This window comes from Sceloporus undulatus, chromosome 6 (assembly GCF_019175285.1).
Source record: "Sceloporus undulatus isolate JIND9_A2432 ecotype Alabama chromosome 6, SceUnd_v1.1, whole genome shotgun sequence".
NCBI lineage: Eukaryota > Metazoa > Chordata > Lepidosauria > Squamata > Phrynosomatidae > Sceloporus > Sceloporus undulatus.
The window spans coordinates 115276452-115294183 of record NC_056527.1 but is presented as its reverse complement, the minus strand read 5'-3'; the positions used below and the strand labels follow the sequence as shown (position 1 = coordinate 115294183).

Below are 17732 nucleotides of genomic sequence, written 5' to 3'. Positions count from 1 at the left end.
CTACCCCGCCTTTGTCCCAAGATGGGATTCAAAGCGGTTTAAATCTTTAAACTCTTGTTCATATTTTAAAATCACTTTATTTTAAAGGGGATGGAAATGTGTTGCTGGCTAAGGAGGAGGCAGGAAATTTCAGTGGCTGGCTGAAGGAGAGTCATTCTTCCATCTCTTTTCTCCCAATGGGCCACTTAGTATATCATCCCTTTGTTTTCATCGCGGGGCTTCTTAATCTTCTCAAAGTTCTTCAGCACACTGTCATAGACTACCGCCTAGGAAGGGCAAAAGAGATATGGAGGTGAGGAGTCAGCAAGCACAGACTCAGGAGAGCCAGCAGCCCTGAGCTTGGAGAGGTTACTATTCGGTCGTACCCAACTGAAGCTGAAAGCAAGAATCTGGAGGGCCCAAACTTCTACATTCCTCATGCAGAGGGCAGGTCTGCTGGTGGCTACCTAATCACAATAGCCACCACAGTCCTTGCTTCATGGTCAATGTCATTTGATAACCAGCAGTTTGCAGGCTCAGTAGCAAAAACAACTATTTACATCTTGCAAATGTTATTTATTTTTTTTGCAAGTCTCCCTGGGGATATTTTATTTATTTATTTAGGGTATTTATACCCCGCTTTTCAGCCCTAAAGGCTCTCAGAGTGGCTTACAGTTAGTAATGCAGATGGTTCTGTATTGCGGTATGACTGCATCATTCAAAAAGAGGCTGCTATGCTAAAGATACAGACCCTGTGGGTGAAGAGGAGTCTCAGTAGAGTCTGCAAGGTAGCTTGGAGGTCTGCTTGTGTCACCATTTCTCATATGGGGCAGCTCAGTGATTAGGCAACTGTTTTGGATGCAGAGAGTCAGAGGTTCAATCCCTGCCATCTCCAGTTTCAAGCAAGAATCAGGTTAATGGGAGATGGGCCTCATCTCTTCTTGAAACCCTGGACAATAGAGTGGGCAATGCAGCCTCCAGGGCTATTTTTGCGACCCTTGACCACTCCAGGCTCTATGCAATTCCCTTATTCTACCCCCTGCCTTGCCTGGAAACCTCCAAAACTGCCATTCACCCTTTAAGTAGGTCATAAGGCATCCCTGCACAGTTGAGCATTAAAAAGGATGATTTTCAAAAACAGAAGTGGACTTCTGGCCAGTTCAAAAATACATTAGTGAGCCACATGGCCACCAGAGGGTAGGCCAGAAATCGGCCTCAAACCCACCACAGTTGCCCATATTTGCTAGGCTCCAAGTGTACTTTGAATGAGCTGAAGTACATTATTCACAGATAGAAAAATACTACTAAGGTGTAGCAGCATAGTTATTCTTAATGTTTGTTCTATTTATTTTAAACTTATCACCTGTCAGTTTTTTAAAAAAAAGCTATCCATAGTGGCTCCAAATATAAAAATAAAGTGATTTTTTAAAAAAATGCCTTAAAATAAATGATTAGAATTAGCAGCTTTCAGTAATTCAGATTAAAAGATCCAAGGGAATAAAATGTCTTGGCCCACCACTAGAGAGAACAGTTTGCAACAAACAAGCCATCTTGGGAATAGCAATTGGAGGATTTCAACACACATGCAGTTTTACGCTCTGTTCCTATTACATGGGCTGCTGGAATATGGGACACAAGAGGCAAGCATGCTATTTCTTAACAGGATGCTAACTATAATGGACCCATGTACTCTCCTCCTTGACAAAGTAAATTTCTAGTGCCAATGCAGATTTCCCCTTCATGTCCACCCCAGCGCAACTCACGTAAATATTTCTAAGTTCATTGATCATGAATCGGATTTCAGCATACTCTGCCTCATCAATTTCGTGCACCAGTTGGCGGTAGTCGCCCTGCAAGCCATAGGGAGGAAAAATAATGTAAGGTAACACATATTCTTCATATAATTCTGGCATTATTCCTGCCACTATTACAGGATTGAATGGTAGAACTCACCACATGTGGGCTCTTGGCTGCTTTGGATACTGCATCACCTCTTTCAGAGTAATACCTAGGAAAAAGAGGAAAAAGGAGGTGTCAGGTGACAGTGTCCTCCCCCCCCCCTTATTTATTCTCACAATAACCTTGTGAGGAAGGTTAAATGCACAGAGTGTTCGACTAGCTGGAAATCACAGAGTGAAGTTCACAACTCTGGAGAAGACGATCCAAAGTCTGATCTTCCCAGTTCAAATGCAACACGCTACCCATGGTTGCATTACTCTTCCATCTCTACATAAAGGATTCTTTTTGCGTAGTCTTCAGGTGCAGTTACACTGTAGAAATAATAATGCAGTCTGAGACCACTTTAACTGCCATGACTCCATCTTACAGAATCCTGGGGTTTGTAATTTGGAGAGGCACTAGCACTCTTTGGCAGAGAAGGCTAAAAGCTTTGTAATACTATAAATCCTAGGATTCCATAAGATGGAGCTTCAGCCCTTAAAGTGGTGTCAAATTGTAATATTTAATAGTGTAGATGCATCTTTTCTTCTCACTTTCTTTTTTCATGGTATAACAAAACCCTCTCTAAACTTGCTTTTGACTAAACAAATTGGATGTATTCATGTTCTCATTTCTTGCTCTCAAGAGTGTGTGACCTATCTTTCAATTTAGTACATCTCATCCATCTCCACACGGCAGAGTTTATTTCTGTGCACTTCCCATATTTATGGCCTTCTCCAGCAACACACCTAAGTTAACCTTTGCCTTCCGCCATCTTAAAAGTGCTTTTGAACATCTAGGAATAGTGAGACTTGGTGGCTCACATGTCAGGTCAACAGTGAATCTTCTTTGGTGTTTCTGAACTTAAAAAGAAGCTATTCAAAATACTGAACATGTATGATAGATAGTTAAAATTTAGACCAAAACACAAAACAAATTCAACTTCCAACTGAGATTAGAGTTGCCTGTCTCCACTGGCATAAAAGAATATAACTTTTCAGCATCACAAAGAGCAGAGCAAACACAGAGGAAGGGTCCAAAGTCCAATCCTCAACCTCCAGCTAAAGAGATTTCAAGATGCAGAAGTAATTTTTCTGAGCTCCCACTTTAGCTAAGTGCACTTGCTGCCTGCAGTAATAAAGGGCAAAGATTTTCTGATGTATTCATAACTTTTATAAAGACTATGAGAGAAGCAGTTGTCATTGCTTTTAAATTTTGTGATGAAGGCTCTCAGGCTAAAGTATCAGTTAATGGGTGTAACTAGCAGAAATTAAATCTCTATTGAAGGAACAGGATTGCCCTCTCTCACCATTACTTTTTGCATTATCATTTGGAAGTTTAGCAGCTATAATTAAAAACCATGGAAGTATTAAAGGAGTGGACACTGAAAGTACTCACTATAAAATCAATTTATACACATAATTTATATTTAATCATCAAACAAAGTTAGCATTTTTTGGCTAGTTACAGCTGCCCTCTAATTATCCTGCAAAGCGCCTGTTGTTTTCAGCCATATAGGCAGAAGTGCAACAGGTTGAATTTTTCACATCCTTCCATTTCCCTGGGTGCATCTACACTGTAGAAATGATGCAGTTTGACACCATTTGCTGTAACGCTGTCCTATGGAATCCTGGGATTTGTAGTTTTACACGGTCTCTAGCCTTCTCTGCCAAAGAGTGTTGGTGCCTCACAAAACTATAAATCCCAAGATTCTGTAGGATGGAACCATGGCAATTAAGTGGTGTCAAACTTCATTATTCTTACAATGTAGATGCATTCCCTGTTGCAAAAATCTAGGAAAAAGTGGATTTCTGTTACATACAAGGCTGTTAGAGCACAGGGAATAAGGAAGAAAGGAAAGCAAACAGTCCACTAAAATCATAATATATATTGTATATACTCATGTATAAGTCTAGAAATTTATGTTGAAAAATTGACCCCAAAAAACCCTGATGACTTGTCCATGGGTCAATTTAAGTATAGTATTTTAACTCTATATATATATGGTGAAAGGCAAGAGTTTAATCTGCCCTGGAAGCACTGACCCCTTCTACTTTCTCATCCATCCCGCTTTTAGTTATGCCTGCTGGAATTTTGTAACTTCTTCAGCATTATTTCCCTTTGCTTCATCTTTTACATCCTTCATAACATGCCCCTACGTTTTACCCTCGACTTATCCACGGGTCATATCAAAATCTATAATTTTGGTCCCAGAACCGGTCCTTGACTTATTATATATGGGGTCGACTTATAGGGGCACTGGTGATGCAGTGGTTAAATGCCTGTACTGCAGCAACTCAAAAGCATAAGGTTGCGAGTTCAATACCAGCAAAAGGGCTCAAGCTTGACTCCTTGTATCCTTCCAAGGTCCCTAAAATGAGTACCCAGATTGTTGGGGGCAATTAGCTTACAGTTGTAAACTGCTTAGACAGTATTAGTTTAGTATGAAGCGGTATATAAATGAAGATGTTTGTTTGTTTGTTGAATATATATGGTAATTTCAGATTATAGGGTAGCAGAGACACTTTGAGGATTGTGGTTCCCAGAATACCCAGGCCAACACAGCAAGCAGTTACACTGGTTGGAGGACTCTGTGAGTTGTTAAGTCTCCCAGAAACAGTAATGTTTTGCATCTCTTGTAATGCTGATGCAAGAGAATGCAATGTGACTGTGTCCCAACTCTCTCCTGTTGCACCCGCGTTACTCGCAGATCTAATCAACGTGGGCGTAACTGGTGCAATCGTCTTTGGATCTTGGGGCAGGGCTTTCAGGGAGGGTGGAATGGGAACTTGTGTTGTGAGCAGGTTTTGAGTTCCTCAGGCTTCCAGCAAAGGGCAGTGAGAAATCTAAAACAGGTCCCTTCAGGAAGGCTGGATGGACCAGCTGCCTGGCTCCATGTCTCATGAGGAGACTGAAAGCATTTGAAGCTTATTCATAGTGTAACCAGTTAGCCCCATGGCTGGGGGGCAGACTACATGGCTCTTGGTGTCCCCTCCAACTCTATGATTCTCATCCTGCCCCATTTTCAATCAACATTACTGACTCGCCTCTTGTGCTTGAAAGTACAAGTCGAGTCTCCCTTATTCAAAATTCTTGGGAGCAGAAGTCTTTTAGATTTTGAATTTGTTTGGAGTTTGGAGATATCTTGAGATGGGCCCCAAGTCTAAACATAAAATTCATACCTTTATTGAGCCAACCAAAATGCACAGTTACATATTGAAAGCTTTCAAAGTCCGCCAGCATGGCTTCGAAAGCTTGAAACATGTAATTGTGCATTTTGGTTGGCTCAATAAAGGTATCATTGTTTGGATGTTATTGGATTTGCTCTATGGCCAACACGGTCACCCCTAGATGTTTTGTTCATGAAATTTATGTATGTTTTGTATATACCCTATACACATAACCTGAAGGTAATTTTACATATAATAGTTTTAATAATTTTGTGCATGAAACCAAGTTTGCACACAATGAACCATCAGAAAGCAAAGGTGTCATTTAGCCACCCATATGGCCAACTTTGGATTTTGGAATATTTTGGATTTCAGAATACCGGATAAATGGGACTCAAACCTGTATAAAAAGAAAACCATTCATTCCTGTTTTGGACTAACAAAAAAAAAGAGAGAGATAGAGGCTTTTTGGACTGCATCTCCAGCCAGGAATTTGTGCATAACCTAAAAGGAAAAGTTGTCAGTTTCCCCATCGCTCATTTGGACTCACTTGGCAATATGTGTTTGAAACCCTTCCAGTTTTGTTCGGGCTGAAGTCAGCAACTCGTACACTTTTTCCTAGGCAGGGAAGAGAGCAAAGACAGGGGATATGAAATGAGAATGATCTGACATGGTCACTCTGGGTCAATGGAAGACACAACAGAAACTGGAAGACGGGAGATGTTTTTGGCTGCGTTCCATAACAGACAGGTGCTGGATTTGAAGTCTGAGTGACAGCTTTGGTGCCAAACACCTGACTCCCTTTTACACTCCACACTAGAGTTATGATTCCAATTTATTTACTGAGGCAACATTCTGTAGGGTCTTGGGATTTGTAGTTTGGGGAAGGGATTTTAGAGTTCTCAGCCAGAGAACTATAGTACCTCAGCAAACAATAAATCTATAGGATGCAACCATGGCAATTAAGGTGGAACCAAAGTGGTACAGTTGTGTAGTATGGATGGGTTCTTTGTTCTTCCTCCCAGGTGTGTAGGAGTTAGCTCCAATGATATCAAGAGGAGGGCAATCCACTCTGCACACACCCAGCGGCACACTTTACCAGAGGAACCAGGGCTCTAAGGGTTGAAGAACCACGAGGAGCGCATGATGCCTCCTGCCAACACCTGCAAACTTTGTTATTTGTTCTGAACTTAGCCGCCATCCTCAGCTTATCACCATTATTATCACCTGTTGTTATGATCTATGGCAGATGCAACACCTAAGATTTTCAGGTTGCTTGAATGAACAATTAAGACCCATTAACTTTATAAAATACCTGCTTCCCAGCAGAGATAAAAACCGGAAGAACCAGTCTGTTGATATGAATCAACGTTAGGACTCTCCTAGGAAGCGCAGCTATGGGAATTGTCATGAGAGGTTCCTCTGCTTCAAAGCTGCCACTTTCACATTTTCTCAGTGGTCTGTGTATCTTAAGTTTCATTTACATGACGTGTTGGCTTTCAGGAAAGCTTAAGTACCTCAAAAAACTGGAGACACTCAGGTGATATTTATATCTGAAAGTCTATTCTAGGGTTGAGTGCTGGGTACCTTTATAAATTAAGACCTAGGGTATGTATTTACTTTAGTTTACTTTAATCTTTTTACTTTTTAAAATCAAGGCATATATTATATTTATTTATCAGGGTGTATATTTTATTTATTCTTTGGGGATATAATCTCTACCTACCTACTGTCTATCTAATTTTATTTATTTTATTAAATTTTTCATATCCTTAGTTTTTTGTGGGTTTTTGGGGCTCTGTGGCCATGTTCTAGATGAGTTTATTCCTGATGTTTCACCAGCATTTGTGGCTGGCATCTTCAGAGATATATATAATGATACTTAAACTTAACAAAAAAACACAGTAAGAAGCATTTAAACACATTAAAAACACAATGAACAATTTGAAAAGCTCAGACAGTTTAAAGTCAGTTCAAACAGTTTAAGATACTGTAACTGAAAACTATGCACATGATTTGGTTAAAATTAGTTAGATCTGAAAGGCGTAGTGAAAAAGCCATATTTTTACTTGGTGCCAGAATGACACCTGCATTGATGCCAATCATGCTTCTAAAAGGAGAGTGGTCCACAACTGATGTAGCACAGTAGAGAAAATACATGAGGAAATGTGGGTATCTAAGGAGGTGGGGCACACATGGATAGTTTAGGGTACAAACTCACCTGGACTGCAACCCCAAAATTGTTGCCATCTTCAATCCGGGGCACCAGGAGTTGTAGCCAGAGAGAGATCTGGGTGTGGGGGAAAGAAAGAAAAACATTATTTGGGTTGAATGTTCCCTGGGGTATGTATAAACCAACAAGTGGTTGCAAGCTTTGCTTTCTACTAGCAACTCACCACATTGAGTTTCTCCTTTGTGCCCTGGATTTCTGGTTTTACGCGGTTCAGCAAGGCAGTGATTTTCTCGTTGTGGCAAACTGGACCACATGCTGGAGCTGAGGAGAGGGGAAAGGTGATGAAACCTGAATCTGGAACTTCCTCCAGCAAGATGACAGATCTGCTTGTCAGAGAAGAGGCAATCCATCTTATAAGTGAAGGGAATGCCTCTTCCCAGGCAGAAGCAATAAGAAGTTCTCCTTATTGGAGTTTCAATGGTTAATTTTTCAGTTTTTTTTTTAAAAATGCCCCTAAACCTGAATCTGGAGCTTCCCGCAGCAAAATGACAGATCTCCATATCAGAGAAGAGGCATTTTGACCTATATATGAGGGAAATGCCTCTTCCCAGACAGAAGCAAGAAGAGGCATTCCCTCTTTCGTGATTTAAATGGGTAGTTTTTCAGATGCTGGATTTATGAATATTTGGTGTGTGGTTTTTTTTTAAGTGCCCCTAAACCTGAATCTGGAGCTTCCTCCAGTTTTGGGGGGGAGGGGCTTCTGAGTTTGTTTATTTTTAAGATATGGGGGCTGAGGAGGGCAGAACTGCTGCATTTTGCAACTACTTTGAGCCATTTTGGGAAGAATGGGGTGAATTAACTGCTTGGGATATTGTAAAAGAGGGTCTATGGACTTTAGGGGCTGCACCAGGGGCCACGCTTTAACTGCCCTGGCTCAATGCTATGCAATCCTGGGATTTGTAGTTTTATGAGAGATACTCTGTCAGAGAGCTCTGATACCACAACAAACTACAAATCCCAGGATTCCATAGCATTGAGCCGGGACAGTTAAAGCGATGTCAAACTGCATTATTTCTGCAGTACAGATGCAACTTTAGATTATGTGGATACTAAACATCAGCTTACTCATACCTTTATCGTCGTCGTCAGATTTCTTTTTGCTATCTTTCTCTTCTTTTCCAGCATCTTTCCCTTCTTTCTGAATGAACAGAGCAGGGATAAAAAGGATTCAATGAAAAGAAAGAAAAATCCAGTATAACTCAGTTCTTTAAGAAGAAGAAAGGAAACAGATTTGGTGGAGAAAACTCAGATCCTAAGTGAAACCAAATCTACATCTGCACTGCAGAAATAATCCAGTTTGACACCACTTTAGCAGCCATGGCTCCATCCTATGGAATCCTGGATTTGTTGTGGCACCATAGCCCTCCGACAGAGAAGGCTACATCTCTCACAACACGACAGGATTGAACCAGGACAGGTAAAGCGGTGTTGAACTCCATTATTTCTGCAAGTGTGGCAGCAGTCCTAGTCATATACACCATGATAAAATGAACATATTGCCCCTATCCATAAATTACAAGATGCACACATTTTTGTCTTTAGGAAGGGCCCAAAATACAGAGAACATCTGTTTAGGAATCTCCAGGTCCTCCAGTGCAACTCTATGGTCAACATCTGCCAGAAGTTGATCACAGAATCATGGTGGAGGACCTACAAATGCCTAGAGAAGGGTTTTTATCTAGGAACTTCTAGGTCCTCCAGCACAACTCTATGGTCAACATCCAGCAGAATTGTGCTGGAGGACTTAAGAGATTCCCAAAGAGGACATATTAATCAAAACTGTGAATAATCAAATCTGCAAAAGTCAAAGCCGCAAACATGGAGGGCCAACTGTATGTGTAAACATATACACATACAGTACCTGTTTTTGAAAACCGGAACCAGTCCTCATGCCACTTCCAGTATTCAGCTTTTACTGGGGGTTTTTTTTGGGGGGGGGTATTTAGCCTCCAGAGTCCTAGCAGCCAGAAATCACCCCCAAAGCCTGCTTCCATTGCCCACCCCTATTTTCATCAGGTGCATCCATCTTGGCATTTTCCTCGTCCGCCCTATATTTAAAACAGTATTAAAAGACCTATCTGCTCTGGCAGGCTTACCCAGTCTATCCTAAACTATGAATTTTAAACTGGCATATTTTAAATATATGTCTGGATAATTTTAATGGGGAATGGTTGTTTTAATCTTACATGTTATGTGTTTTCATATAATTTTTTGTTAATTATAACTATGGAGTTGCAGTGTGTGAAGTGGTATTCTCTCTCTGTCTCTCTCTCTATATACACACTTGTATACAAACCCCTGTGTTTTAAATATGTTTTCAGTATTTTACTTGCTTCAATCATGTTTTTAATAATGCTGCATTTAATTCCTTTTTAATTTTTGTACATACATTGTTTTAGTTGGATCTTTTAAAATGACTGTAAACTGCCTTGAATCCCATTTTGGGAAAAAGGCGGCATCTAATTACAATAAATAAATAAAATTAACCAATGTGTTTGAATTATTTGATGTGTTTATTTATATATTGTATTTTAATCTATGTTGTATCCTGCCTTGAGCCTTGGAGGGAGATGGGATGATGATAATAATACAAATTATTTTTGCAATGGGTTTCTCCTCCTTTCCTTCCAGTCTGGTGTCTTTCTTTTCAGACCATTTGAAGGGAAATCTTTTTGTGTATGATGACTGGCAGGATCTGAATTCCTCACCCCATTTCATATGTGATACCAGCCACAGAGCTCTTTAGGTTTTGGCGTAGTGTTTATTGCTCATGCTTGGCTGGCAGAAAGTGACTGGTCTTGGGGAGAAATATACACTTAATTCACAAAAAAAATTAAGCTTTCCCATCAAATGGACTGGGAAAAAAGAGCAAAAATAAATGAATAAATAAAAATCCCAGACAAAAGCTGAAGGAAGCATAAATGCTCTGTTTAATCGCATGCGCAGAGTACACCTTCTCCCACACATCAGACCAGAGGGAAGGGAGGAGAACCCCATTGTAAAAATAATTACAGGGGAGGCAGATCTGTGGCAATGAAGTGGTTTCTGTCCCAGATTGAAAAACACCAAAGAGGAAAGATTATGCGCCAGGGAAGCATCAACGCCTCACTGTGAGAGTTGTGAAAAGTGAGTTTAGGGACTAGAACTTCCCCAGCCAGTTTGGCCAGTGGCTAAGGAGGTTTCGTGGGGCTGCAGGCTGCATCTAGACTGCTGAAATCATCCGTTTCGACACCACTTCAACTGCCATGGCTTAATGCTATGGCATTCTAGGAACTGTAGTTTGTTGCGGGATAATTGTATTCAGTCAAATATTACAACGAAGAAATGCCAAAGCAAGTTGTGTGGGGAAAAAATCTGTAAGTGATGGAGCAAATCTGAGGTTATTATAGAATCATAGAATCCTAGAGTTGGAAGAGACCGCAAGGGCCCTGATCCAGTACAACCCCATTCTGCCATGCAGGAAATCTAAATCAAAGCATCCCCATTGACAGATGGCCATCCAGCCTCAGTTTGAAGACCTCAAAGGAAGGAGACTCCACTACACTCCGAGGGAGTTTGTTCCACTGTCGAACAGCCCTTACTCTCAGGAAGTTCCTCCTAATGTTGAGCTGGAATCTCTTTTCCTGCAGCTTGCATCCATTGCTCCGGGTCCTAGTCTCTAGAGCAGCAGAAAACAAGCTTGCTCCCTCCTCAATATTACATCCTTTCAAATATTTAAACAGGGCTATCTTATCACTTCTTAACCTTCTCTTCTCCAGGTTAAACATCCCCAGCTCCCTGAGTCGTTCCTCATAGGGCATGGTTTCCAGACCTTTCACCATTTTAGTCGCCCTCCTTTGGACACAATGGTGGGTTACACACCGCCAGTTGGGACGTCCGGAGGACGTCCCATTTTAAAAAAGGGGCGTCTCTTCTAGACACCCCTGTCCCTAGTACGGACTCTGTCCGTACAAGATGGCGCCGGCCCTTCTACATGGCCGGTGCCATATTGACGTATCGGACGCTGAGCGTCCGAACGTCGCGCGGCGCTAATGACATCACGAATGCGCCCTTGGCGCTTCGCGACGTCATCAGTGCGCCGCAGAAAGAAGCTCCGAAATGGAGCTTCTTTTTTGCTCCGCACGGGAGCCGCGCGGTTTGGCTGCTGCGGCTCCCGCGCGGACCAAATGGCGCTGGCGGGAGACCGCCGTAAAGCGGCGGTTTGTATCCCACCAATATTTTGGATTTAGAAAGCCAAAATCCCATACATTCTTTTAAAAAGATTTTATGACTCTCAGGTTTGCATGGACTGTGGAATTATAATTGCATGTGAGCATGCTTTGGCTGCAATGAAAAATCTGGAGTAGACTGAGTGCCCTCCCTCCATAACTGTCATCTTTCGGCCGTTGAGGGAGAGAGCAGGCCGGCCCAGCGTCATCAGGGGCTGGCCTGAAGGCAGAGTGCCCTCCCTCCATAACTGTCATCTTTCGGCCGTTGAGGGAGAGAGCAGGCCGGCCCAGCGTCATCAGGGGCTGGCCTGAAGACAGAGTGCCCTCCCTCCATAACTGTCATCTTTCGGCCGTTGAGGGAGAGAGCAGGCCGGCCCAGCGTCATCAGGGGCTGGCCTGAAGACAGAGTGCCCTCCCTCCATAACTGTCATCTTTCGGCCGTTGAGGGAGAGAGCAGGCCGGCCCAGCGTCATCAGGGGCTGGCCTGAAGACAGAGTGCCCTCCCTCCATAACTGTCATCTTTCGGCCGTTGAGGGAGAGAACAGGCCGGCCCAGCGTCATCAGGGGCTAGCCTGAAGATACAGTGTATCTTAATTGTAGATTTTTCTTGTACTGTTATATAATTTTCTTGTACACCGCTATGATCTATTTGGAATAGCGGTTTATAAATAAAACATATTATTATTATTATTATTATTATTATTATGAAATCTGAGGCTAGAAAGAACCAGGTAGTACCAAAGGATTCCTACTCAATTCCTTTATGTTTTTTAAATCAAAATGGTCAGAAAAGTCTCATGTTCCCATTGGCAATGGGATGGACCCAGGTCCCAGACTGAACTGTACCTAGAGCAGCCTACCTGAAATAAATGGGAATTCAGTGAGTCATGACGGCACACTTCAATGGCTATTATGGCATGGGCATTCTGGGATCTGTAGTCCCCAAAATATTCCCCAAAAGTTCAATTTGCCGATGACTGGACTCTGGTTGCTTTGTGAGGATCATTTGGGAATTACCATGAGAGATTATAACAACCTAAACTACACACATGTGACCAAAAAGTGGTCTCTTCCCCCCTAATCTTGGGGTTGAAACCCCCATTCTCCCTGCTCCTGACTTACTTCTCGTTGTTTGCGACGTTCTTCGTCCTTCTTTGGGTCAGGTACCGGGATGTCTAGTACGACCCGAAGCGAAATGAGATCCGAAACACTCAGTTCGGGGGCCTAAGAAATAAGAGAAGAAAGATCAATTCCTGCTTTCTACTATCGCTCCTAACTTTTACCCCACCATAATCCTGGCATGTAGATGCTCCCTGTTTTAGATGGGCAGCCATTTTTCCTGGTCACATTTGCTTGGGGTTGATCTGTTGGGGAGAGAGACAGGGTGGTGTAGTGGTTTGAGTGTTGAATTATGAGTCTGGAGAACAGGATTCGAATCCCAGCTCGGACATGGAAAACCATTGAGTGACCTTGGGTATGTCACACACTCTCAGCCTCAGAGGATGGCCATGGGAAACCGAAGAAACGTGCCAAGAAAGCCCTATGATAGACTCACCGTAGGGTCTCCGTAAGTCAGAAAGGACTTGAAGGCACACAGCAACAGCTTAGTACCAGAGATGACCACATTCCCAAGCTTTTCTTGAAATTTCAATTGTGTTGTTTTTCATCCAACCCAATCCTGTGTTTAAACCTTTCAGATTGTATAAATCTATAGCTCTGCGAAGTTCCAGTTCACTTGCCCCCAAATCCTGAATTTCAGCTCATCATTCACGAATCTGGACTTAGGAGTTTATCACACGAAGGAGATCAGGAGTTTATCCTGTAAATATCCCGGGAAAATCGCGTAATTATGCGAAACAATTTCACAAGGCGTCACACAAAACCCACCATTAAAGTGGTCACAAAGAAGCATTAAAGCTCTTCTTTTTACTTTTGGGATTTCAGTGACAATGCATTTCCAATATCATTTTATTTGTGCAATTGCATGTGATAATCATTTGCGCAATTACCTGCCATTTTCGCTTTATTTTTGGGATGCTTTAAATGTGCTTCATCTTTCTTCAATGCCAAAATTAGCCCCAGTGTGATAAACTCCATAATTTGACTGACTTGAGTAAACAATTAAAGAATGTTTTATGCTTTCAACAACTGAAATAATGACAACCTAAAATGACAATGGCGTAGTGGTCTGAGCACAGGACTGTGACTCCGGAGACCAGGGTTCGAATCCTGGATCGGCCATGGAAACCCACTGGGTTGCACTCTCTCAGCCTCAGAGGATGGCAATGACAAATTCCCTCTGAAGAAACTTGCCAAGAAAACCCTGTGAACGGTTCAACTTAAGGTGGTCATAAGTCGGAAACAACTTGAAAGCACACAACAACGACACTCACAAGGCAGGATTACCTTCAGAAGATCACTGAGCTCCACAATTTTCTCTGGGAAGCGAGTAGAGACAAGTTCTTCAGCCTGAAAAATATTTGGGCAAAAGGATGTCAATAGGAAAAATAAATATCAAAACTCAAAACTTTTAAGAATGCTGGGGAGAAAGAGATTTATAGTTTCACAATTGTCAGGTAAATTGAATACCCAAACTAACCAAAGTACAGGTTGCATCCCCTTTATTCAAAATCCTTTGGACCAGAGGTGTTTTTTGGGGAGTTTGGAATACCTACATAATAAGAGAGCTTGTTAATAAGATACCTGAATCTAAACACAACATCTGTGTATGTGTCATATGCACTTTATACACATAGCGTGAAGGTAATTTTACACATAATATTTTAAACTAATGTGTGCATCAAAATCTGCGAACCATCAGAAAGCAAAAGTGTCACTATCTCAGCTATCCATGGGACCCAGTACTAGACACCAAAAGAAATGTTTCATAAGACTCAACCTGAATGGCTATTCGTGTGGAAATCTAATATTTTAGCAAACTTCAGATCTGGAGATAAGGAAAACAAATCTCTGCTTATTGAAAAGGGACTTGTCTAGTTCTGTGGTGAAAGAATAACCATCCAAAGCTGAAAGTTGACCACCATAATTCCAGAAAAAGGAAATCTAAAAAGAAAGATAATGCGTGAAGTAAGGGGTTTAAAGATGTCTAGAACATGCAAACTTTGAAATTCAAATCCGGTCCTTTAATTCCAAATGTGTAGAGGATGGTCTACAGAAAATGCACTCCACATATGTTCAGATGCTATGTTTACATTCCGTGTGCAGAAATAACGCAGTTCGACACCACTGGGATTTGTGAGGCATGAACATTCTTTGGCAGAGAAGGCTCAAGACTGTGAACAACTACAAATCCCAGGATCCAACTGGATGGAGCTGCAGTACTTACAGTGGTGTCAAACTGCATTATTTCTATAGTGTAGTTGCACTCTGCAAGACACCAAAAACACAGTCCTGGGCCCAAACCACACTGCAGAAATAATCCAGTTTGAGACTGCTTTAACTGCCCTGGCTGAGTGCTAGGGAATTCTGTAGTTTTGTGAGGCATTGAACCTTTGCTATCAGAGAGCTCTGGTGCCACAACAGAGTACAATTCCCAAGTTTTGCTAGTGCCAAACCAGGGCAGTTAAAGCTCTCTTGAACTGGATTATTCCTGCAGTGTGTGTTTTGGACCACTGTCTAACGAATGGCCCAGACATTAAAGTCACCATATTGGTTGCAAAATGCAATATATTGGAGGGTGAGAGAAGGAAGAGAAAATGTGGCCGCCTCTCACCTGAGCGCAAAGGCTGTCCTTGAAGGCCTTCACCTGGAGAATGGAAAGAGAGAGGAATATGAAACTATTGAAGGCAGGAATGAAGCTTGGGCGTCCTGCCAGGGCCTTTCTGGCGTGGCGGACACCCAATCCCATCGTCCACCTGTCAGACGGGCCCATCAGTCCGCCGTTTGACAAGGCCGCAGAATAGGGTGCCAGTTTCCTGGGTGCCCCCCCAAATACCCTAAATCACTGCACTTGGAGACATAGGGGTCAGGGTAACACCATCTCTCCTTTCCACATTTCTTCAAGAACCCCCTTCCTATTGAACCTCTCTCTCTTTGCTTCTAAACTGGTGGCAGATAATCAGGCCCAAAATGGAGGCTCACGGTTGGATTTCCGCCTGCCAGCCAATGTGTTGTGGGGCTCTGAGTGTTGGATTATGACTCTAGAGACCTGGGTTCGAATCCCTAGTGAAACCCATTGGCTGATCTTGGGCAAGTCGTACTCTCTTAGCCTTGGGTTAAGCAGTGCTTCTCAATTATTTTCTGTCATACCCCCCCTAGGAAGAAGAAAACATTTCACGCCCCCCGCACGACTGTAAATAGTATCATTTGTCTATAAAATTGTTATAAGTACACCTCTGCATAACACTGTATCCTGAGCCTCGCGCCCCCCTTTATGGAGCCTCGCGCCCCCCCCTGGGGGGCCCGCCCCACTATTTGAGAAGTACTGGGTTAAGGCAATGGCAAACTTCCTCTGACCGAGGAAATCGCTCAACAGGGTCACCACAAGTCAGAAGTCACTTGAAGGCACCCAACAACTTGGAGAACAACAACTTGGAGAAGAGAGATCAGGGTGGGGTAGTGGTTTGAGCACTAGGCTATGATTCTGGAGGCTAGGGTTCGAATCCTGGCTCAACCATGGAAACCCAGCGGGTGACCCTGGGCAAGTCACACTCTCTCAGCCTCAGAGGATGGCAATGGCAAAAACCTCTCTGAAGAAACTTGCCAAGAACACTCCATGATAGCTTTGCCTTAGACTAGTCACCAGGAGTTGGAAATGACTTGAAGGCACAGCAACAACATCGTACAGAAGAGGGACCCAGTGTGAAGGTTTGAACACAGAGTACAACTCTGGAGACCTGGGTTCAAATCCTGGCTCAGCCATGGAACCCACTGGGTCACCTTTTGCAAGTCACACTCTCTCAGCCTCAGAGGATGGCAATGGCAGAACCTCCTCTGAAGAAACCTGCCAAGAAACTCCATGATAGCTTTGCCTTAGCGTCACCAAAAGTTGGAAATGTCTTGAAGGCATACAACATGGAAACCTATTGAGTGACCTTGGCAAGTCACACTCTCTCAGCCTCAGGGATGATGATGCAACCACAACAACAGCAACAGCAACAACAACCACAACCTGTAGTAGAAGAACCAGCCCCTCTTTTCCCTCCCCTCCATCCCACCAAAGGCTTTACCTGAGCCTCACACTCGGGGGAAACTTCCAAAGTGGCCATGCTCTCTCTTGCCTTCTTTGCACCTCAGAGGTTCTGGGTTCAAGTCCAAGGGTTGCCTGCAACACCCCAAAACCTGTCCTTCAGACGTGGAGTGTGTGGGAGGCTGGTTGCAAAAAAGAGGGGAGCAAGTCATGCATGGAAAGCGAAAACGAAAGAAAACAAGGGAGGAGAAACTGGAGGCTGAAGGAAAGGGACTTCCCTCTTTGCAAAGGGCTTTTTCTTCAATTAAAATAAAAGGAGGTGGGGCTGCCATTGCCACCAGTCAAGGTCAGGCAGGCAGCCGTCCAACCGGTCCAGCTGCAAACTCATCGGCCTAGCAAGTTCCCAGGATCTTTTGGGACGAAAGGCTTTGCCTGTTGAACTTCTGCCTGCAGTTCAAAGCACTGGAGTTCCAGGTGGAAGAACAACTTGTGCAAAGTTTTCAGTTTCATCCGCACTGCAAAATTGCAATGCAGTTTGACACCTTTTTTGTCTGCATCCGCACTGCAGGAATTAACCCACTTTGGCACTGCTTTAACACTGCTCTGGCTCAATGGCTAGGGAAGGAAGGGCTGCTGCTGTGTGCCTTTAAGTCTTTCCATCAAATTCTTGCCAAGATTTGTTCAGAGGCGGCTTGCCATTGCCATCCTCTGAGGCTGAGAGAGTGTGACTTGACCAAGGTCACCCAGTGGGTTTCCATGGCCGAGCCAAGAGTCGAACCCAGGTCTCCCAGTCCAACACTATCAGCCATGACACCTATCCCATGGCATACTGGGAATTTTATTTTGGGGAGCCATTTCGCCTCCTCTCAGAAAACTCTGGGGCCAGAACAAACTAAAATTCCCAGAAATCCATAGAATGGAGCCATGGCAAAGTGGTATCAAACTGGTTTATTTCTGCATTATGGATGCCATCTTTCTTTAACTGGAAACCTGGGATTTGTAGTTTATCGAGCTGTATAGCCGCCTCTGTCTGAGCACTACGGTGCCATAGCAAA

At 43.1% G+C, this 17732-nt stretch overlaps 1 protein-coding gene across 1 annotated transcript; it reads right to left on the bottom strand.

The window, feature by feature from the left end:
* Positions 1-57: 57 nt before the first annotated feature.
* On the bottom strand, positions 58-17084 carry PSME1 (proteasome activator subunit 1). The gene is made up of 11 exons (XM_042477516.1): positions 16718-17084; positions 15262-15294; positions 13935-13997; positions 12651-12752; positions 8392-8458; positions 7484-7581; positions 7309-7377; positions 5638-5705; positions 1933-1987; positions 1743-1829; positions 58-266 (listed from the first exon to the last, which is right to left on the bottom strand). Exons 1-11 carry the CDS (start codon positions 16754-16756, stop codon positions 186-188), a joined length of 762 nt encoding a protein of 253 aa, XP_042333450.1. The 5' UTR covers positions 16757-17084; the 3' UTR covers positions 58-185.
* Positions 17085-17732: the final 648 nt, after the last annotated feature.

Bases quoted from the DNA above. Each gene is read 5' to 3' on its own strand.
- PSME1 (XM_042477516.1), bottom strand. From the start codon at position 16,756: ATGGCCACTTTGGAAGTTTCCCCCGAGTGTGAGGCTCAG. The intron at 1,988-5,637 runs GTGAGTCCAAAT...TCTTTTTCCTAG, and splicing joins TTTCAAACACATATTGCCAA to GTATTACTCTGAAAGAGGTG. The intron at 267-1,742 runs GTGAGTTGCGCT...TGCCCTTCCTAG, and splicing joins ATGAACTTAGAAATATTTAC to GCGGTAGTCTATGACAGTGT.